This window comes from Dendrobates tinctorius, unplaced genomic scaffold (assembly GCF_039654945.1).
Source record: "Dendrobates tinctorius isolate UK_male_01 unplaced genomic scaffold, ASM3965494v1 ptg000167l, whole genome shotgun sequence".
Classification (NCBI taxonomy): domain Eukaryota; kingdom Metazoa; phylum Chordata; class Amphibia; order Anura; family Dendrobatidae; genus Dendrobates; species Dendrobates tinctorius.
The window spans coordinates 50,109-73,319 of NW_027361834.1; the positions used below are offsets into that span (position 1 = coordinate 50,109).

The 23,211-nt window shown below is 47.6% G+C and overlaps 1 protein-coding gene across 4 annotated transcripts in view; it reads right to left on the minus strand.

Annotated features, from left to right (window-relative positions):
* The window catches only part of LOC141053675 (probable serine carboxypeptidase CPVL), an 83,519-nt gene that overhangs the window by 36,918 nt on the left and 23,390 nt on the right, over positions 1 to 23,211 (minus strand). For 3 of the 4 annotated variants that reach the window (XM_073550702.1, XM_073550699.1, XM_073550700.1), the window contains exons 2-4: positions 10,988 to 11,177; positions 9,935 to 10,053; positions 6,924 to 7,038 (exon numbers count right to left, since the gene is read on the minus strand). In XM_073550702.1, the coding sequence (XP_073406803.1) occupies positions 6,924 to 7,038; positions 9,935 to 10,053; positions 10,988 to 11,168 (415 nt within the window). In that variant the 5' untranslated portion in view covers positions 11,169 to 11,177. Of the gene's footprint in view, positions 1 to 6,923; positions 7,039 to 9,934; positions 10,054 to 10,987; positions 11,178 to 15,775; positions 15,806 to 23,211 lie in introns of those variants that run through there. The other variant, XM_073550701.1, reaches the window with a different exon arrangement.

A 23,211-nucleotide genomic window follows, 5' to 3' on the forward strand; every position in this document is an offset into this window, starting at 1 on the left:
CGTCATGTAATGATCTTGCTGGTCGCAACTTTGAAAGAACTGCAGATTCATATAAATAGTTTTGGGTGTGAAATCCCAATGTCCAATTCCCTTTAAGGTTTAAGAAAAACAAAACGACTACTACTAAGGAGTTACTTGGCCTTGCGCTACAAGTCTGCAATCACTGACTGCAGACTTGTGAACCCTCATATGTTCACTTTGCTTTGAGGATTCTCTGGCGTCAGCAGGTCGTTATGTGCCCGCAAGTATGCAATCTACATACTTCCAGCCACATTCTTACTAGACCATGTCTAGCCTCACTCATTACACTTGCATTGAGCAATACTGCATACGTCTAGTGGGCACATGACTAAACGTATGCAAATTACATACTTCAGGTCAAACTCCTGTCACCAAAGTCTGCAGACAACCCCTTTAAGGCAACTTCAATGTGTCTCATGCATTTGAGGTAAAGTGAAAACAAAAATTGCAGTGTTTTACAGTAGCAGTAAAGTTAATGCACTTTTTAAAACCCCATTCCTTTCTCACATGGTGCTTTATCCCCGACATTGGGCGTAGTAGTACGCTTAAGTCGGACAACCTCCCTTTGAGGGAGCACACATCTTCTCCAGCACGTCAGATGTTATGGACAGCTGACATGTGCCTCCAACAATATAATTATAAAAACTTGGCACTCAAAAAGTAACGAATGATGTGAAAAAAGTCTTAGTTACTCACCGGTTAACGGTATTTTTTGGAGTCCATGACAGCACCACCTGAGAGAGGGGATCCACCCTTCAGGAACAGGAAATCCTACAGATACATAAGGGCGGCACCTCTCCCACGCATCAATTGGTTCAGAGCACAAGAGGACCACCAAGGTTAATAGTTACATAAAGTATTGTACATCATGCTATTACCAGTGTACATATAAGAAGTGCACACCCAAACTAAACAAAAGGGAGGGAATCTACGGGTGTTGTCATGGACTACGAAAAATACCGTTAACCGGTGAGTAAGACTTTATTCGGTCGTCCATGACAGCACCACCTTTGAGAATTACAGACAGTAATAATTACTTTAGGGAGGGACTACAGCCAGCAGAACCCTGACACCAAAGGAGAGGTCTGAGGAAGCACCCAGGGCTAGTCTATAATGGTTGTAAAAAGGTGCTCGGAGGGGGACCAGGTAGCTGCCTTACATATTTGGTCGATTGAGACTTCTGATCTCTCCACCTACGAGGTTGCCATGGCTCTGGTGGAATGCGCCCTCAACTTGCCAGGAGCTGACCTCCCCTTTGAGGTGTATGCTAACGAAATGGCCTCCCTAATCCATCTAGCTAGCGAGCTTTTTGACACCCTAAGGCCCTTCCTAGTGCCCCGATAGGAGACAAATAAGGCATTATCTTTCTTTGAGATTGGTAACTGCCAGGTATTCCAGGAGACATCCCCTGATGTCTAGAGCGTGTAGTTTTCTTTCCTTTTCGTTCACTGGATTAGGGAGGAAGGATGGAAGGACTATTTCCTGAGTTCTATGGAAGCTGGAGGCTACCTTAGGCAAGTATGCTGGATCAGGTGTAATTATTACCCTGTCGTCTCTAAATTGAATATAAGGAGGAAGCCTAGATAACCCCTGTTGTCACTTCTCTACGGGCTGACGTCAGTGCTACCAGAAAGGCCACTTTAAGAGACAGATTTTTCGGAGAGGCTGATGAAATAGGTTCAAACGAGGCCTCTATCATGGCTGTGAGGACTAGGTTTAGATTCCATGGCATAAACTTATCTTTTACTATTGGTCTGGATCTGCCGTCGCTTTAATAAGTCTACTGATCCAATAGTTACTGGCGATGTTGCAATTAAAGAGGGCCCCTAAGGCTGACACTTGTACCTTGAGGGTACTGGTGGAGAGTCCCATGTCCAGCTCTTTGTAAGAACTCTAGGATCTGTGCCATCAGTGTGGACTGCCCAGCTACTACCCCTGAATTCTGAAGAAACCCTTTCCAGATCCCAACGTAGATCTTGGTTGTGATCGGCTTTCTGCTCTTAAGCAGGGTATCAATCAAGGCTGGGGAGAACCCTCTCTCTTTTAGCAGTGACCGTTCAAAAGCCACGCTGTCAGATGTAGGCCAGCCACATGAGGATGGTAAACTGGGCCCTGGGACAGGAGATCCGGTATGTCTGGTAGGACCCATGGGTCGGACACCGACATGGTCCTGAGGCATGAGAACCATGCCCTCCTGGACCAAAACGGGGAAATCACTATAAATTTTTGCCTTGTCCTTCCTGACTTTCCTCATCACCAGGGGTAATAGAGACAGGGGAGGGAAGGTGTATGCTAGCCTGAAGTCCCACTTTATCAGAAGAGCATCTACTGCCAGAGGGCTTTGTCTGGGATTTAGAGAGCAAAACTGAGACACTTTCCTGTTCTCCCTTGTGGCGAAAAGGTCCACTTCTGGCTGCCCCCATTTTTGTGCGATCAGGTCGAAGATGGGAGATCTTTAAGGACCATTCCCCTTGTCTTAGAAGGTTGCGGCTTAGGAAGTCCGCCGTGGTGTTTTCAATTCCTTTTATGTGCAGAGCTGTTAAAGACAGAAGATGTTGCTCTGCCAGTTGGAAAAGCCACTCTGCTGCATTCATTAGGGGTCTGGAACGAGTCCCACCTTGGTGATTGATGCAAGCCACGGTGACCTAATTGTCAGAGAATATTCTAACATGGTGACCCTGTAGATACATAAGGAGGCTTTTAACCGCTTGCTCTATGGCTGTTAGCTCTTTCAGGTTGGAGGACATTTCCACTTGGTGATCCATAGGTCCTAGACCAAGACCTCCCCCATGTGGGCCCCCCAACCAGTAGGGCTTGCGTCCATGGTGACTACATGGGTTATGTTATATTCCCAGGGCACCCCTCTGGCTGGAGTAGCGGAATAAAGTGACTTAGGGCCTTGCTCACTGCCCACAGTTCTCTCAGGTTGGAGGATGCTTCCTTTTCTTGACGCGTCCAGGAACCTTGACCTATGATGCCCCTTAGGTGTGCCCCCCACCCCGAGGAGCTTGCATCTGTTAAGATCATATCTGACGTCTGTCTGTCCGTCCCACGGTATTCCCAAGGTCAGATTTGTCTCGTCCAGCCACCAGTTGAGAGAGTCTCTGGTTTTTAAGGAAAGCGCCAGCTTTCCTTCTAAACGCCCTCTTAGCGATCTTTGTGCTGTTAGTATCTCCCCCTGGAGTTGCCGGGTGTGAAACGGAGCCCACCTGACTGCCGGAATACAGGATGTTAGGGTACCTAGCAGGGACATTGCTCTTCTTAATGTCATACGTGGTTGGTTTTGGCCCATCAATGCCAGATTTTGCACCTTTTCTATTTTGGACTCTGGGAGCAGACACTCTTGCCTTTCTGAGTCTAGTATAAATCCTAGGAAGGTCTGTTCTTTTAGGGGTTGCAATTTTGATTTTTTGAAATTGACCATCCACCCTAATTCCTGCAAGGTGTTGATCACCCGGGTCAACTGCGTTGTACAGTGGTCCTCTGAGCTGCCCACTATAAGAAAATCGTCCAGGTATGGTATGACCGTGTCGTGAATCCGGAGAAAGGCTGTCACTTCCGCTATGACCTTGGTGAAAACTCTCGGGGCTATAGATATGCCAAACGGAAGAGCCCTGAACTGAAAGTGCCTTAGTATGCCTTGAATATAAAGTGCTACCCTCAAGTATTTCTGGTAATCTGGGTGGATAGGGATGTGATAATACGCATCCTTTAAATAGACTACGGCCATGAAGCAATCTTGGTGTAGCAGCTTCACCGCCGTAGTTACTGATTCCATCTTGAAGGTAGAGTTCCTTATCCATAGATTGAGCCGTTTGAGATTTATGATTGTCCTGAATGTTTGTTGTTTTTTTTTTTGATTTTTTTATCAGAAAAAGGGGAGAATAGAACCCCTTTCCTTCCTGTATGCGTGGTACCTCGGAGAGTACGCGCTTGTCTATCAGGCTCAGGATCTCTGTTTCTAAGGCCACCTGCTCTTCTGTCACCTTCCTGATGGGTGTGATGACAACCACGGGTTTTGGCTGACGAATAAAGGGAATTTTCAGGCCTTCTGTTAGGATGGTTATGATCCAGGCATTGGAGGAGATCTTTTCCCAAGCTTGGAAAAAAAGAGTGCCAATCTCCCCCCCCACTGGAATACTGGCGTCACTGTGGCAACTTTAGGTGGAGGTGCCTCCACCAAACAAACCCTGATTCTTTTTTTCTCTTATCCTCCCATCTTCTCCTGTCAGCGGGAGGACGCCCCCTATTGAATCTCCCCCTCCGAAAGGGCTCTCTCCTCTGATCCATAGGGAATCTGGGGAAGCCTTTTTTCTTATCGCCTGCTTTCTCCAGAATATCGTCCAAGTTCTTGCCGAACAAGAATCGACCATCGCAGGGGAAAGAGCATAATTTGGCCTTGGACTGAAGGTCACCCGGACAGCCCTCAAGCCATAACGCGCGTCTAGCAGCATTTGATAGTGACGCTGCCCTGGCTGTCATCCGCATAGAGTCCGCCGAGGTATCGGCCAAAAAAAGCTGCTGCCCCGTGCAAGAGATACATCTCCGATAAGATTTTCTCTTGGGACCCTTGAAGCCAGCTTTTCTTCTAATTGCTGCAGCCAGATCATGAGGGAGCGTGCCGTGCAAGTGCCCGCTATCGCCGGTTTTAGTCCTCCTGCTGTCGCTTCCCATGCGTGCCTCAAATATGAGTCCGCTTTCTTGTCTAGCGGGTCTCTAAGAACCCCTGCGTCTTCCAGGGGCAGGGCCGACCTTGGAGGACCTGGACACTGCTGCATCTATTTTGGGGATTTTGTCCCATATCTCCGCATCCTTATGATCAAAGGGATATCGTCTCTTAGGCCCTTCCATCTACCTCCTCGATTTTTCGGGCTTTTTCCACTCTCTCTCAATAAGTGCCTGGATTTTCTTGTTTACTGGAAAGGTTCGTTTTTTCCTCTCCTGAAGCGCCCCAAACATAATGTCCTTTAGGGTTTTAGCCGCCTTTTCTTCCTGTAGGCTCATTGTAGTTCTAATGGCCTTTAGGAGGGAGTCTGTCTTCTACGGGGAAACATTGTTTACCCCCCATATCGCTGTCTGAGGAGGATGATTTTTCCGCCTGAGATGACATTGATGTGGAATCCGAGGGGGAACCTTCCTGGTTTTTTTCCCCTTTTTCAATAGGGACTTAATTGAGCCTTCCATTTCCGACCTTAGGGCAGATGTCAGATTGGCTGCGAAACTAGGCGCTTCCTCCGCCATAGTCCGCTGAATGCACGCAGCACAGATCTTTTTACCAATCTCTTGCTAGGGGAGATTTACATATAGCACAATCCCTATTGTTCTTCTCGCTTCCCGCTTTTCTGGGCCTTTCCTACAGGGTGAAGCATACAACAGAAGCCCCTATTAGCATAATGCTAACATTCACGAAGATCACTCACCCCCCCCCCCCCCCCCCCCGAAATCAAGGGTACTGGACTCTGAGGCTGCGTCAGAGCACGTGACCTGCGTTCTTTGGATCTTGAGGAGTCCCCCGACCTGCAGCTGGGGCGACTGCTGCTGGAATGGCTTCCATGCTTTCTGCCAGAGGGCTGAGAGGGAGGCTGAACGTTCCTGCTCTGACTCCATGTTGCACCGCCCGTTTGCTGCTGCCTCCTCTTTTTAAATGACGCGCCTCCGCTCAGGTGAGCGTGTCTCTCCCCTCCCCCCTGCGACCGCTTCAGAAAGCCAGCCGGCGTCGCACTCGGCGCCATTATAACGTCGCCCTTCTGACGTCAGCCGGCGCACCCAGCATGCAACGTGCCGCTGACGTCAGCGTCTCTCCCCTGCTATGGGGATCGAGATGCGGCGTGCGCGAGGGGAGGGCGGCGCGGTGGGGGCTTCCCACAGACCCTGGGGATCCCACTGGCGCCTGCACGAACCCGGAACCCCGGAGGGCCCGGGGACTGCGCATCCAGCACCCGACGCTACAGGTGAGACCTGTTCTTCCCGCGCCGGGACGGGGCTGGGTTCATTTTCTTTTCTTCGCCCATGACCGGCACCGCCGACCGTGGGGTTCCTTCCAGGACAGGAACCCAACTGAAGCGGGGGAGAGTTGCCACCCCTTATGTCTCAGTAGGTTCCTGTCCTGGCGGGGCAGATCCCTCTCAGGTGGTGGTGTCATGGGTGAAGGGAAAACATACAACATGTGTGCACAATAAAATGGAACTTCTCACATCATTCATTACCTTTGAGTGCAAAGACTTTTTTGATTATATCATGATTGGGCTGGATACCCTACTTGATCACCTTTCTCCTTATTTTTATAAGTACCGCATATAACTTGTAGCATTTACCTTTAACAGCCACGGTTGGAATTGTGATCCACCCGTGGCTGTTAACTAGTTAAATGCCGCTGTCAGACAGCAGCATTTAACACACTTCTGGCAAGCACACCATAAATCCCCAACTGTATCACATTACTGCTGGTCGCCGATGGGTTGGCATGACAGAGGTCTTCAGCAGACCTTTATAGTTGTCACTGTTGGATTGCTATGGGCACCACCTGGCATTTAGCGCTAACAGCAAGTCAGCAATTCTGCTACATACAGGCAATCTGATCACTGACTGTATGTAGCAGAGGCAATCAGGTTATGGCAGCTTCTAGTCTCTCTTGGAGACTATTGAAGTATGCCCCAAGTAAAAAGTTTTTAAAGTTAAATATAGATTAAAAAAACCTGGGATTGCACTTTTACTGCACTGAATATGGAATATGATGGCACTATAAAAGAGTAAAATACATTATTTATTTTCCAATTTTTAGGTCTGGGGGAAATGGTTTCACCCCATGCCAATATTTTGGTATGAAACTTCACTGACCCCTCTTCTGGCCATCATATATACATAGCTTACATGTAGTCACATGGAATTGAGAGGGCACTTACATGTAAGGTTCTCATTCACTACATAAGGTCCATGTTCCACAAATAAGCCAAACATGGATGTGCCTCCTGGTCCTCCCTGTAGCCAAAGCAAAACTGGGGCAGACTCCGGACTGAGCTATAGGAGGAGGGAGACAAGCAGAAAGTTAGACAATTAGTAATGTATGGCAGTGTGTTCTTGGCATATGGTGTAACAGAAAGATCACACACACAAACGTCATAGGAGCACAAGACGAGAGAGAGGCTGACACCTGAGGAGACTGATGTAGTCAGGAGAGTGAAACGTGTTCTCTGAAGGATCAGGCAAACAGATATACAGATCCTATCACTGGTCATGAGTGAAGAGTAAGCCAATGCAGGGATGAGGGCTTGGGATGCCAATATGAAGGAAGCAGTCTTGTGGGCCTAACTGAAGAGGTCCAGCCCAAGAACTGCCTTGATGAAGGTGCATGAAGACTAAATAGGGCAACGCTCAAATGTTTATTTAGACTGGGTCTTAAAAGCCATAGTAAAGTGGTCACTGTCAAGAGGCTCCAAGATGGGAATATCTGTTGGAATAGGTTTGGAGCAACAACTCCATTCCTGTCTATCAGTGTTTAGTTGCTAGGTTTGTATGCCATTTATAAAAAGGTTAGAAAAAAAAAAAAAAAAAAAAAAAAAAAAAAAAAAAAAAGACCTCCCAGAGGCTCACACAGGAAGAGCATGTGACTATTTCCAGTGTCCATATGAGAGAAGCAGCCTGCTGTAGTTGCTACACAGAGGGACACAAATCATTTATTCCTGATCTGTTAAGCTTATATATTGTTCCTGAATAAAGATCAGTTGTCACACTGAGTGCATCCTGAATAATCTCCTGTGGCCAGACTGCTGTTTCTTTAAAGGGCAATGCACTATTTGTGCCCTTTAATCATAGTTAGTCCTTCATGTAAATTTTTGACCAAGCTCCTTGTTTTGGCTCAAATACCTGCATGTGTGATTCCAACCAAGAATTTATCTTTAATTGTGGTATATAAAAGCAGGTGTTGGTTATACAAGCAAGAATAAGACTATGCACCCACTAACAAAGCAACTGGGTCTTCAGAATTGAGAGCTGACAGCCAGTAGCTTCAATAGCAAGACTTACCATAGTATCACGTCACTATAAAGTATTAAGACAGCGCCATCTGCTGCTCAAACTCTGTATTAGAGAAATATCAATTTCACTTATTCCTAGATCTGACATTCCTACAGGGACATCTCTAGAGGAGCAGGCGGGGCATCTGTCTTTGTAGTGGGAATCGGCCAGCATCAGCTGTCAAGCTGACAGCCAGCTTCGAAGAGGCGCAGCACACCAGCTCTGATCAATTGAAGCCCCGACAGCTGGCACTTCTGGGTGAGGAGGATCAGCAGCAGCATGATCAGGTCACGTGATCACACTCCTCCTTGGTGCCGCATAGGTGGAAGTTGTGCAGAAAGTGCTCCAATAGAGCTGAAGACAGTTAAGATTTATTGTAGTTAGGGTAAAGGAAAAGAAATGCGAGTACACTGTATGGAGAGAGGGCGGGGGAATGTGCAGACAGTATGGAAAGGCACGCTAACTGAAAAGTGTTATGGTGAGCCGACTCTTGTTTCCTCTCCCTTTTATGACTATATGGAGAGGGTAGTGGGGAATAGGTGCAGACAATATGGAGGGGAGGGAGGGGGGGGGGGGGAAGGATGTGTGAGAAGACTATTGAGGGAAGTAGTGCGAGGAGACCATATGGGCAGGGATGGTTTTAGACAAAGTGGGGCCCCGGACGAAAGTTTAAAGTGGGGCCCTAAATGCTCACAAAACAAAGTCTGTTGTATTTATAAGCGATTGACAATATTGAAGTCGCTTGACGCTTGTTTACCTCTTTAGGAATGTGCACACGTTCAGTAATTGGCAATGCTTTGAACACAGCACATGTCTGCTGCATCCAAAGCGCTGCCGGCTATTGAAAGCAAGTGAATCCGCATGTGTTCATTGAACTGTGAGGATTCATCGCGTCCAATACATTGTACAGGTGATATTGAGCCTGTGGAGGATCACGTCTCCACAAGATAAATTAAGGGTGTGCACACGCTGCAGATTGACCTGCAGAATTTTCAGCGGGGATTTGTGTAAATCTGCAGGTAAAACGACCTGCGGTTTATCTGCAGATTTCCTGTGGTTAGGTCTGTGGGTTTCCCCCTGCTGTTTGACACCTGTCATGGAGCAGGTGCCAAACCGCAGCGGAATCCGCACAAAGAATTGACATGCTGCGGTTTTGAAATCACAGCAAACCCGCACGGAAAATTCCACACTGTGTGCACTGTGGATTTCTATTTCCATTGATTATAATGGTACTGTACACCGCAGGACCAAAACCGCTGCAGATCCGCAGCAGAATACACAGCATTTGCACACACCCTAACCTGTTGCAGTCTGGAGAGATGCATCACATGTCCGTCTCCATGGGTGAGCTGCGGGCATCTGTGCATGCATAGCGGGCACAGGATTTCTTGAAATCCCATCCACTATGCTGCAACATCTGGACGCTGCACAATTACACAGCATCTAACCTACATCATTCACTGACCGTGTGAACCTACCCTTACTCCGGCTGAGGAAGAATGATGGTACAGATAGTCCTCGATACAGTATAATGCAAGTCCCATATAGTACAATGCAGCCCCCATCAGTATAGTGCAGCACACAGACATACTTACCTCTCCTAGTTCTCCAGCTGTTCTGGCTTTTATAGAGCGTCTCATCAGCTTCACTGCTGGCACATGCCGAGCAGAGGGGGACTGATTGAGGGAGTGACACATGATGCTCTCCTCCATCACCATCTTCAGCTAGTTAAGTGTGTGATGTGGGGGGGCCGAGTTAACAGCATTGGGCCCCCATAGCAGCTGTGTGGTGTGCCACATACACCATAACATTTTGTGGCATTTTGTAGCTGGCGTTTCACTGGCAAGAAAACAGAAGTGGAAGAAATGCAGGAGTCAAAGGCGGCAGATTGCATTCATACCTGTGCAGGGATAAACCAGAAGAAGAGGTTGCTGTCATAGGTCTTGTTCACGGTGAGGTATCCCGAATAACTTTTCACATTTGCTCCCGGTAGTTCTCCTACAAGGCTTAGCTCACGAGCTGAAATAGAAGTAAAGACTTGGCAGGCATATACAAGGAAAATCATAATGGGGGGGGGGGGGGGGGGGTGGCGGCTCATTACATGGAGGCTGCCTTGAAAGATTTGAAGGCATGCCTCTTATGAGATCTTGCTTTTGGGGTCCAGCTACTTTATTTTGGACTCCTGGCCTTCATGACAACAGTTATCCACCCAGAAAATTTATTGCATCTTTGTTTAGTTTTTTGGCGTTTTTTCCATTTGCACCTTTAAATCTCATTGTTGGCATTTTGGGCTTTTCGGATTTCTAGTTTTCAGTTAATGCCTCAGTTGTGACTTGTTAAATTTATTTACTGCAGACCACTGCCTGGAGTGTACACTTGGGTTCTTGCACCATTTTAGCTTATTAAAAAACAAACAAAGATTAGACTAAAAATGAACTTGCTACAAGACCAACGATCTGCCCATATATCCATGTGACCTCTGCAGGCAATCACTTGCCACAGCAGATTATGGCACAATACCACTGCAGCCATCACATGACAGACATCACTGCTGCACAGCAACCACCACAAGGAAGCAACAGAGCAGCAGTGGGGAATTTATCAGGTAGTATATAGTTATTTTGCCATTTTATGGCTTTTCCTCCCTTTAGCTAATTTTTCTAATCTAAAACCTCCTTTATCTGTTTCCTCAAGTATGTTTTGTCATTTGCCACCTTCGATCTTATGTGCTGTGTTTCTAGATGGTTGGCATCAAACTGATGGCACTGCATGCTGGGAGTTGTAGTGTCACAGGATGGCAACTGCTGGGGATAAAGTCAAGAAATTCAGAGTTCTCCCATTCTGCAGCACTGATGCCTCCAAAAACACAGCTACTAAACACAGGAACCACAAGCTTCTACTTGGAGTGGTGATCATAACTAAACAATACTCACAAGTGACAATTGTTCCTCACCTTCATCAATCTTCCCACTGTCCAGATAAGGAGTGAGGAATAGAGGATCCCCTGGATCTCCTTTAGTTGTTGGAGGAACCTTCACGCCATTAAACCAGTGACTTAAGGAGCTCCTAGCATGTCCTTGTCCCAGGTTACCCGTCAGCACCAACACGAGCGTCAGAAGTCTGAGACTGCCCATTCTGGTTATCTGGAGAGGGACAAAGATTTACCATCAATGTTCTCAATCTGAACCTCAATCGGGACCAAGTGGTTTCAACACAGAATGTTAGGCCTCACACTGTGCATTCTGAAAATAAAGAAAATTAAGATTAGTTGCGTTAAACATGTCATAAGTACATCAGAAAGCTGGACGTACCATACTGGGTGTGGATAAAGATTATCAATTGCATATATTGCCTGCTAACGTGACAGCCAGGAAACCATTTATAAAACTGCATGAAACAGAAAGCAGCACCATCTCAGGGGAGCAAAGCCCCTTCCATTTAGAGCAAAAGCAGAGGAAGCACTTCAAAAGCTAGAGGTGAAAAGAATCTGCATTTAATCACCCTAAAGAAAAAAAATCCCAATTCTACCAAGTAATTTTCATGAGTATGGAATAAAATCAGGAACACCACTTCAATGTGAGCAGTAAATGCAGCCAGACATGGATGGGTGAGCTAGGAGCACTGAGCCGACACAAGTTAGTGTGCAGCAGCCGCTCCGTCAATCTACTGCCTGCAGGGCGGCACACAGTGGTGTGGGTTTGGATGACGGCTTCCTCATCCCCACATCACACTGTACATTCCTACACTCCTATGAGAGTGCTTACCGAAGAGAGCGCCTCCTGCTACACTGGTGAGGGGGTGGCAGAGTAGCTCTCCTTCAACTGCCACCCCACAGGTGCCAAAAAGTGCACTAGTGTAAACAGGTGTAATGCTCCCCCTCCAATAGCCAAAATGTGTTCCTTACCATGTCATGTGGTCATCCAGCCACATGATGGCAGTCTGTTAGGTTTCCATGTCATTTGTAACTAACACAGCCTGACTGATGTGCCTAGTTCTTGTAAATCAGTTCACTAGCCAGACATCTTCATCTACACAACTCCTTACAAGAGCTGGGCACAGCAGCCTCAGGCTATAGCTGTAATAAACCATGGATGGAGGCGAAGTGTGCAGCCGAGTGTCATACTTTCCTATAGCCATTGTTTTGCCTGACCCTTTTTATTTTGATTTAAGTTAGGTATTTATGTACTGTGCATGGTAAGTTAGATGGTCTTGTTAAAGTAAAAAAAAAAAAAAAAATAATAATTTGCTGTGTTGGTTTCCCCATTGTCTCCATTGTGCATGCGTCAAATATTGTACACATTCTTTAATGTCTTTTTTTTCTCTTTTAACATGTACTAAAATACTTAAAAGCAGTTTTACCGCTAAGGCTGGTTTCACATTAGCGCTTTTTAAGCGCACGCACGGCCGGGGGTAGCTCCGCCCCCGAGCCGGCTCTCTGCCCGGCGTGCCCGCCCCTTGCTTGTAGCGCCGCCTCCTAGCGCACAGCGGCGCCTGCGATCGGCGCACCCTATCTTTAGTATAGGGTGCGCCGATCGTGCGCTAGTTGCGCTTTGACCTGCGCTGCGCACTTTTGACGGTGCGCCGTGCGCGCCAAAATCAAACTTTTTGGATTTTGGCGCGCACGGCGCACCGTCAAAAAAAGTGCGCAGCGCAGGTCAAAGCGCAACTAGCGCACGGCCTGCGCACGATCGGCGCACCCTATGCTAAAGATAGGGTGCGCCGATCGCAGGCGCCGCTGTGCGCTAGGAGGCGGCGCTACAAGCAAGGGGCGGGCACGCCGGGCAGAGAGCCGGCTCGGGGGCGGAGCTACCCCCGGCCATGCGTGCGCTTAAAAAGCACTAATGTGAAACCAGCCTAATAAAGGTTCCTTTTAATAACTACATCTTGGAATAATGATAGTTTCCACAGTTGGATGTGATTAATAAAATGTTCCTATTGAGATAATCTTATAAACGTCCACTGCTGTGTAATGTCTGTCTGACTACAGGAACACGGTCTGATCATACCACAGCTCCTGGGCATTGGAGGACACAGTATACAGACAGGACCGCATGGGATCTTGAGAATGAGCCATATTAAGTCTTGTTTTTTTTCCAGGACAGCTTGGAGTTTAAATTTATACAGTTTTTTACATATGACTTAATCACTTTATTCACTTTGAGAGTCAGTATGATGAAAGAGTGCCATTTTTGCCTTTTTAAAAAATAGTTTCATTACAATGTTTGTAGGACAGAAGAAGTGTGCCAGTTTTATAGAGTGGGCTGTTTTGGAGATGTCAATACCGATTGTACAAAAAAGCGCACAAACACTCACTGCGTTGCCAATGTCTGGTTTGTGTGCGCTTTATTTGCATTTTATTCTACTTATTTCACTTCGTCCCACGGTGTATATTTTTTGCCATGATTGCTGGTCTCACACTGTACTCTAGTACTGCAGTGCATGAGAGCAGTCAGCGAGTCACTGGCTCAGCCTGTGAGACCCAGCTTATAGGGTCTATGAGGAAACCCACACAAGGAGAACACACTCCTTGCAGATGTCCTTGGTAGGATTTAAACCCAGGACTCAAAATACTGAAAAGTAACAGTGTTAACCGCTGAGTCACTGTGCACTTGGGGCAGTATATAAGTGCATGCTGCTGTCATATCTATATCTAATATCCAGTTGGCCACTGTCCCCAAATCCCATAAGGCACCGCAGCAGTCAGTTGCATAGGTGTAGTTTGTGGCCACGAAACACGCCTGTGCAAGTGATATACACGTCACCGCTATTCCCACACAGGCGCAGTAACAGCAGTGTCGTTACTACGCATGCGCGGGAATAGCGGTGGCATGTACGTCACTTGCACAGGTGCAAGTCACATTCATGTCACCGCTATGCCTGCACATGCGCAGTAACAGCCACAACTGTGCATTCTACCTGCACATGCACTAACGACGCGGCTATTGCTGCACCTGCGTGGGGAACACCGCACTACTGATGCGATAGCATCAGGCCTATTTCTAGTGTGTTAGTAAGTTAGAAGTCCATTGAGGATAGACAACCGTGCAGACCGCCTCCACTGGTACTTGTAGAGGGGGATGCACCTCAGGCTTCACCCAAGTCTAAAGGCCCCGTCACACCAAGCAACTTACCAGCGATCCCGACACCGATATCAGGGTGTCAGAATCGCTGGTAAGTCGCTATGTGATTGCTGGTGAGCCGTCACACAGACAGCTTCACCAGCGATCAGTACAGCGATGCAGAGCACCCGGCATCGCTGTAAAAAATAGAATCAAAATAAAAAATAGTTACTCACCTTCCGACGTCCCGTTCAGCCATCCTGCCTCTCTCCACGCTCTGGTGCCAGTGATCCTTTGTTATCCCTCGAGACAGTGACCTCTCAGTCATTCGTGCAAAGTCTCGGTCATTTGTGCAAAGAATCACTGGGACCAGAGCGTGGAGAGAGGCCGGAAGACTGCGCGGGACATCGGAAGGTGAGAACTATATTTTTTATTTTTTTTATTATTTTTTTTTTTTACACCTGATTGCTGGTCTCTCGCCTGTCACACGCAGCGATGCGTGCTGGCCAGCGGGAGACCAGCGACCAAAGAAATGTCCAGAGGTTTCTTCCAGCGATCAGCGATACCGGCAGGGGGGCCGCTCGTTGATCGCTGTCACACACAGCGATCTCGCTGGTGAGATCGCTGTTACGTCACAAAAGTTGTGACTCAGCAGCGATCTCGCTACCGAGATCACTTAGTGAGACGGGGCCTTAAGCAAGGCCTTACAGGAATCTGTTAAGGCATGAAGGTATAGGCCAATGATCATTGATGTGGTGAAATACTGGGGCATCTGTATTTGGATATTTGTCATAGGCTTTTCTTCCTTAGTGTTCAGTCTCCAGACCTTTGAAGCCCAAAGTGTTAGATTTTAGGTGAGGAGTGGAAAATTTCAAGCAACACAATTAGTTGGGTAGAGTGGTCATTTCAATGTGTACAATGAAGTCAGCCATGCTCAAGTATTCTGAAAGATGTCATCTATGATCTTTCCATAAAATACACAGAAAAACCTTTTTTTCAGTGTCACTGACCACATGCAACCTGGTAGAACTACTGGTAACAGCCAATAAGGACAGAAAGGTGTATGGACAATTGAGTAGCAATCATTCACCAGATGATGATTGGGTCAAAAGGGAATATTCAAACTAGGTTTATGGCCACACTTAGGAACAAAGATCTCATTAATGAGATGACTGAGCAAGAGACTGCAGAACTGATCAATACCATTACAGTGTAGCATTCACAGACTACACCCACACAGGGGTGAAAAAAAAAAAAAAAGACTTCAGTAACTTACAACAGTTTTCCTGTGATCTTGACTTCCCCTTGTTATCAGATCTGATCTCTTCACACCTCTGTATATTACCTTGCACTTTTTTTTTAAAGCACATGAAAAGGGAAGAGAATCTCATTGAGCAAGATGCAAGATATTTCCTGTTAAGAAAAAATATTTTATGCCATAGACATTGCCAACTCCTATTTACATTTCTAGATGAAGAGCAAAAGGGTTCAGCGACACGCATTGAACAGTCCACCAAACCTAATGTCTGAATTCAGAATGAGCCTAGCCTTACTATGGCGGCGTGAGGATCCTCCCTCATCTTGAGATACACAGATGACACCCATCAGGGAATATAGCAGCCCCACCAGCTAAGGAACAGGTTCCAGCCTCAAGGTCAGATCTGAAGTCCACAACAACCCACCTTGCTATTCTGCATTAAGACTCCACTTGAGAAGCTGCTGGTCAGCGGAGTGTTGTAATCGTTCTGTTAGCACACATTAACCACACTACCAGGACTGCACACATAAGCAAGATCTACAGTAGCAGAAGGCAGAGATTTCCGTTAGCAATCCCCTCTTAGACTGTACAGTAATGCAGTATATAGGAAAGCTCACAGCATTGCCTAGAATGTGGGAATAACTTGCAGCTGTGTCTGAACAGGACAAGTCCAATCTAGAAAATAATGAACAAAGTATACAAAACAGGTAAAAAAAAAAAAAAAATTATAAAGCTTTTGATAGACAGTGGATTTGCAGCAGAACAGTTCTACACCGAGAGTAGACTTGGTGATAAAGTTAGATGTCAACTTGTTCATGTAACACATGAAGTTTTAGAGCAGCTTTTTAGCACCTGCAGCAACACATTTTGTACATACCAATGTCATGGCTCAAATAGCATCACCTGTTCTTCTCCAGGCTGAGAGACCTGTGTAAGCAACTCCTTTCTTAAAGGGGCTGTTCACTTCTAGTACAACCTCAAACTAAATGTTCAGTCCCTGATAATTTGATGAAGTCTATACAGTCTTCCTGTGTTGGCATTTGCTCTCCCTGAGGATCTCATGTGGTGTAAGGAGACAGACCGGACCATGGGTACCTGCGGGTTCAGAATTAGGAAGGAAGGATGCATCCTTTGTTCCAGGGGAGGCAGCCTTAGCCTAAGTGGGGCAGATGTTCCCTTGCAGCCTGAGGGAAGCCTGAGTGGGAGGCACCTTCCTGCAGAGGGGCAGGGAGAGCCAGAAAAGGGCACACAGCAGCACAGACAAAAGGAGAAAGTGCGTGAAGCAGGGCAGTCTGGCACCAGCGGGGAGCAGCATGCTCTGCTTCCCCCACCAGAGTACCAGCGTGGCGAGGGGCCATATAGAAGGAGCCCCAGTTGCCTGCAGAGCAGAGTTGTGCCAGCAGAGCAGGGCCACGTCAGCAGAGCAGAGCTGGGTGTTGCAGCAGTGAGAGAAGTGCTCCGTCCGGAGAGCACCAATCCCCGGATGGGGACCAGAGAGAGATGGGCAGTGTGTGCTCAGTGGCAGTCAAAGCCAGGAGCCAGACACTTCAGGATCATGAGTTCCATGAGTGTGCTGCCTGAAAGAGGCTGGTAGCGTGACTGTAACCTACACCCTGACTGCTAGTAAATCTTGGCCCCAGACACTTGTGACTTGACTTTCATATAATATACTTGCAGATCCACTCTGGGCTCATACAGGACTGTGGCCCTCACGGTTGTTTAGCCACTACAGTATATGGACTAGGGACAGTGGAAGGTACCAGAGACTGACCACTCACCAGAAGACAGGGTAGTCATTTTCTTGGCCCCACTGGAAAGGGCATTGCACTGCTGTTGTCAGTGCCACCATTGGATCCCCACCTGTTACAGACCTCATGTCACCTGCTGCTGTTGTCGGTGCCACTGTTGGAACCTTGAGGAGCTGCACCCAAGAAGACTACAGACTGATAGCTTCACCTCTTAATTACTGAACTTTCGTTTGCCCCAGACCTACCCTGTCACTCTCCCCGATCTGCCCCATTCCTTGTCACCCCACAAGCCCTCATTCCCTGTAAATAAACCTGGTAATCCTTGCTCTGCCTGCATCCCATCACTGCATCCTGCTTGTTACCTTACATTGGGCACTGGCGATATGTGTCACAATCAGCGCTGGCGTCACCACCTTTGTATGAACTGATCATCAAGAGTAACCTAGGGCTGCAGCTCATCCCTGGCTTCCTCTTGTTCAGTGGTGTCCATAGGTGGAGACTGACGCCAGCGCCAATTGTGCATCATGTGTCATTCCACTGCATCACTATCCCTGGGACTGCAAGTGCAGACTTTGCTGGAACAGCACTGATAAGTGAGGCGAGTGTAGGCTTTATTTTATTGGGCTGAAAACATTTAGTTTGAGAAGGGGTTGTCCTAGTAGTGGACAACCCCTTTAAAGAAGTCTTCCCATCTTGACACCAATGAGGCTTAGAAGATCCACAAAAATGAACTGGCCTAAGGCTATGTTCACACGTTGCGCTTTGCAAGGTTTTTCTGCAGGCAAAACCTGCTCTTGGCAGTAAAGGCCATGTGCCCACAATCCAGAATAGCAGTTTGGAAACAGCTCACCTGCAATACATCCAAAATGCTGCATTCTACGTTACAAGCACAGTGGATTGGATTTATAGAATTCCCATGCCCACTATGCTTCCATTTGATGCTGTGTAAAATGTTGCTATATCTGGATCGTGGGCACTTAGCCTAAAGAAACTGAGCTGTGCTCTGTTCTTGCTGGGGGTGGGGGGGGGGGGGTTGGTGGGTGCAGAATATGTAATTTGTCTATAGTACACGTTTAATAAAAGGTATTCATCAAAAACTCACTCATTGCTTTTCATTGGTGGAAAAAAAAAAAAAAAAAAAAAAAAAAAAAAAAAAAAAAAAAAGTAGAAACACAGATGTATCTGCAGCATGCCAATTCTAAGAACGCTGCAATTTTCCAATTCAGTTGGGGGAAGAAAATAGGCATTAGATCTACCGGTAATTATGTTTCCAGGAGTCCATCTTGACAGCACCAGGGAGGACGTCCCTCGCCACCTTGCAGAGACAGGAAGAGCACACAAGGAGGTTAAAAACAGTCTCCACCCCATTCCCTCAGTGTCCCGTTCCCCCCCCCCCCAAAGTACCACACTGTAGATGATGCAACTGAACACTTACAGAATCATTATGCCATATATGACAATTATTTCAGGAAGGGAACTATCCGTGCTGTCCGGATGGACTCCTGGAAACATAATTACCGGTAGGTCTAAGGCCTATTTTCCAGGATGTCCCTCCTGCCAGCACCAGGGAGAATACCAAAGTATCCCCTTAGGGTGGGATGACTGCCTGGAGAACCAGTCTCCTGAAAGCAGTCTGTTGGTTAGATACTACAAATTAGATGTATTATTTACAGAATGTGTCCAACCTGGACCAAGGTGCAGCCCTACAGATTTGGTTTACTGAAGCCCCTGCCCTTTCGGCCCAGGAAACTGAATGCTCGTGTTGAGTGAGCTTTTAACCCTTCTGGGGGAGGAATCCCCTGAGAGATGTAGGCTAAACTGATTAGCGATGTTATCCATCTCACGATGGAGGCTTTCCTCCCTTTGTTTTTTCCCCCCCAAAGAGTAGAAATATGTTATGGTCCCGTCTCCAACCCTGCGTGGCCTTGATGTAATCAATAACTGCCTGGTGTACGTCTAATTCGTGCAGGGCCCTTTCTTTGTCATTTGAGGGGTTCTTGCAAAAGGAAGGCAAAATTTCCTGGTTTAAGTTCTGGACTGACAACTTTGGGCAAAAAGGTGGGGTCTAGTCTCATGATTATACGATCCTCCGAGATTTGGAGATATGGGTCTCGGATAGATAGCGCCTGTATCTCACTCATTCGTTTCGTGGTGGTGATCGCCACTAAGAATGCTACCTTCATGGTTCGACGTGAAATGGGCATCTCCTGGCTCTGGATAAAGGGATCCAAGCAGGACAAGACTAAGGGACTGCAGGACAAGACTAAGATCCCATGAGGGGGGGGGGGGGACTGACCTCCTGATTGTGGGACGTAACCTCTGAATTGCCCTGATAAATCTTATTACCCAGGCATGGGAGGCCAAGGGGTAATCAAGATACTTAATGTCAAGATCTGGACCTTCAGCGTGCTAGGCCTAAGTCCTTTATTAAAGCCTGCCTGAAGGAAATCTAGTATCTTTGGGATGTCTGGTTTTCCTTCCGCTGAGTCAGGCCTGCCACAATCTAGACAGAATCTTTTCCAAATTTTGTAGTATATCGCAGAAGTTACGGGCTTTCTGCTGGCCTGAATAGTCAATATGACCTGGTCTGACAGGCCTCGAGCCCTCAGGATCTGCCTTCAGGATCCAGGCTGACAGGTGAAGTCTTCCTGGATCTTAGTGAAGAACCAGCCCCTGGTGAATGATGTCTTCCCTCTGTGGAAGCAGAAGCAGTTGATCTTCTGCCATAATCGCCAGGAGTGGAAACCATCTCCTTTTCAGCTAATAAGGTGCTATCAGTAGCACTCTTGCCTGATCCTCCTGAATCTTCCCGAGGATGGCTGGAATGAGGGCTATCGGGGGAAATGCATATGAGAGAGTGCCCCCACTTCTGGCTTAGGGCATCTACCCCTTCTGGATTGTCCAGCAGATTCAGAGAGAAAAACCTGTACATCTTGGTATTCTTTCTGGTTGCGAAGAGGTCTATGTGCAGACTTCCCAGCGCTGGCATAGGTTTTGGAAAATCTGTTCAGCTCCCACTCCATGGGACAGATCTTCTGTCTGCTAAAATAATCTGCCACTGTATTTTGTGATCCTTCGAGATGGATGGCTGTTACTGACAGAACTGTATTTTCTGCCCAGGGGGGAAAAAAAAACAAAACGACACACACACACGTCGAGATTCTTAGTCGGTCCTGATTTCTTCTTAGGGCCTCCCATGTGGCGTAAAGTTCCTTGTAGTTGGAGGATGTGGACTGCATGTTTGTGGGCACTCTGAAGAATTCTGCCTTCTAGATGAGCCCCCCCCAGCCCCATTTGCTGGCGTCCGTAGTGATTATGACGCATGGGGAGGTGATCCAGGGGACACCTTTCCTTAGGTTTTGTCGTTGCATCCACCACACCAGGGATCTTTTTACTGCTGGAGACATGGCCATTTTCTTGTCAAGGGAGGTCTGACGATTCCAGGCGGCAAGTACTTCTTTTGAAGGGTTCTCGAATGGAACTGTGCCCATCGGACACAAGGGATGCAGGATGTCACGAGGCCCAAAGCACACATTGCTGCTCTGATGGAAATGTGGCCTTTTTGAAGTTCCTTCATGCTGTCTCGTATGTCCGTTTTTCTGGTGGTAAGAAGGAAGTTCTGCTTCTCGAGTCCAGTAGTACCCCCCCCCCCATCCCCCCCAACAAAAAAAAAAAAAAAAAAACCCACTCTGTCTGGTACTAGGTCCGATTTTTCTTTGTTTATGATCCAGCCCAGGAACTCTAGAACCTCTATTGTCTTCTCCTTGTGCCGCCACAGTTCCTCTGTTGATCTCGCCACCAGGAGGAAGTAGTCTATGTATAGAATGATGATTATTCCCCGATTTCTTAGGAACGCCACCACTTCCGTGATTAGCTTCGTAAAGACTCGAGGCCAGACCAAACGGAAGACCCTGAAATTGAAAGTGGCATGTCCGATTCTGAAGTTTTACTGCAAACCTCAGGAATCTGACATTGGGTGAATTGGTACCTGATAGTAGGCACTGTCCAGGGTACACATCAGGGCATTCTTATCTATCAGATGACTGTGGATCTGATTGACTCCATTCGGAATTTTTTTTTGTAAGTTACCCAGGCATTTAAGGGTTTCAGGTTTATAATGGTACGTGATTCTCCGGATGGCAAATAGGGACGAATAGTGGCCCGCACCAATTTCTGCCCGGGGAACTGGAATCATCACCCCAGAGTTTGCTAGTTCTGTCACGTCGACCCACATCTGGGAGTCGTCTTTTATTCTGCGGGGAGAAATGGACCTTTCAGGGGGAGGGCGATGAAAATAGGTATTAGACCTACCGGTAAGGATGTTTCCAGGAGTCCGTCCTGACAGCACCATGGAGGACGTCCTCCTCCTCCTTACAGGGACAGGAAAGCACACGAGAGGTTAAAAGGCCCCGTCCCACCCCTTTCCCTCAGTGACTTAAGAACCACAGCGTGGATAATGCTATAACTCTTTTAATGGTATCATATTACATCATATGACATAACTTAACAAAACATAACATAACAGGGAGGGAACTACCCGTGCTGTCAGGATGGACTCCTGGAAACATCATTACCGGTAGGTCTAATACCCATTTTCCAGGACGTCCACCTGATAGCACCATGGAGAGTACCAAAGCACCTCCTCAGGGTGGGTTCACCGCCTGGAGAACTTTTCTCCCAAATGCGGTATGTTGGCCTGATAGCACGTCAAGTTTGTAGTGCGTGCAAAATGTATTCAGGCTGGCCCAGGTTGCTGCTCTACAAATCTGCTCGACTGAGGCACCTGCGCGCTCGGCCCAGGAGGCTGAAACTGCCCTAGTAGAGTGGGCCCTTAAGGTATCTGGTGGGTTGGCGCCTTCCGACTGGTAGGCGTCTGAAATTACTGATGTGATCCATCTTGCGATGGATGCCTTAGAGGCTTTTCTCCCCCTATTTTTACCCCCGAAGAGGATGAACAGGTTTGAGTCAATACGCCAGTCATTGGTGGCCTCTAGATAGCCTTTAACTGCCCGTCTTACGTCTAGGGAGTGGAGACGCTGTTCTTTCTCATTGCGGGGATTGCTGCAGAAAGATGGTAGCACTATCTCCTGATTTATATTCTGGTAAGAGGCTACCTTGGGGATAAAAGCCGGATCTAATCTTAAGGTTATACGAGTCTCTGATCTGGAGATATGGATCCTTGGTGGACAGGGCCTGGATCTCCCCTATTCTTTTGGCCGTGGTGATGGCTATGAGGAAAGCATTCTTTCGAGAGAGAGTCAAAATGGACATTCTATCACTAGGCATGTAGGGGTCCCTACATAAAGATCTGAGTACCAGGCCTGGGCCTGGGAGCTGCCTAATTGTGGGGTGAAGACGCTGCGTGGCCTTAATGAATCTTACCACCCAAGGATGGGAGGCTAAAGGGTAGTCAAAGGAGGCGCTCAAAGCAGAGATCTGGACCTTTAACGTGCTGGGTTTAAGCCCCTTATTATATCCCGACCGCAGAAAGTCTAGGACACTAGGGAGGTCAGGGGTACCTGCCGAGAGGTCGGACCTGTCACCTTCCAGGCAGAATCTCTTCCATATTTTTCTGTAGATTGCGGATGTTACCAGTTTCCTGCTGGCCAGTAGAGTGGAATTGACCTGCTCAGATAAGCCCTTTGCTCTCAGGATGTCCCTTTCAGGATCCATGCCGAGAGGCGTAGCCTTGCTGGGTCTGGATGGCGAATCGGCCCCTGGTGGATAACATCTCCCTTCAGGGGTAGCTCGACTGGGTTTCCTACTGCCATGGCCCCTAGCAGCGGAAACCAGCTTCTCTTTGGCCAGTATGGCACTATTAATATCACTGACGCGCGGTCCTCGCAGATCTTCCTGAGTACCGCCGGTATCAGCGCCAGTGGCGGGAATGCATACAAGAGGGGTTCCGTCCAGGCCTGGCTTAGGGCATCTACTCAGTCCGGGTGATCTGCTGGGTTCAAGGAGTAGAATCTGGCGACCTTTGAGTTCTTCCGGTTTGCAAACAGGTCTATACTGGGGGTCCCCCAACGCTGACAAAGCTGATGGAAGATTTCTTCGTTTAGTTCCCATTCTGTCGGGCTGACCCGCCGTCTGCAACTACGTTCTGAGAACC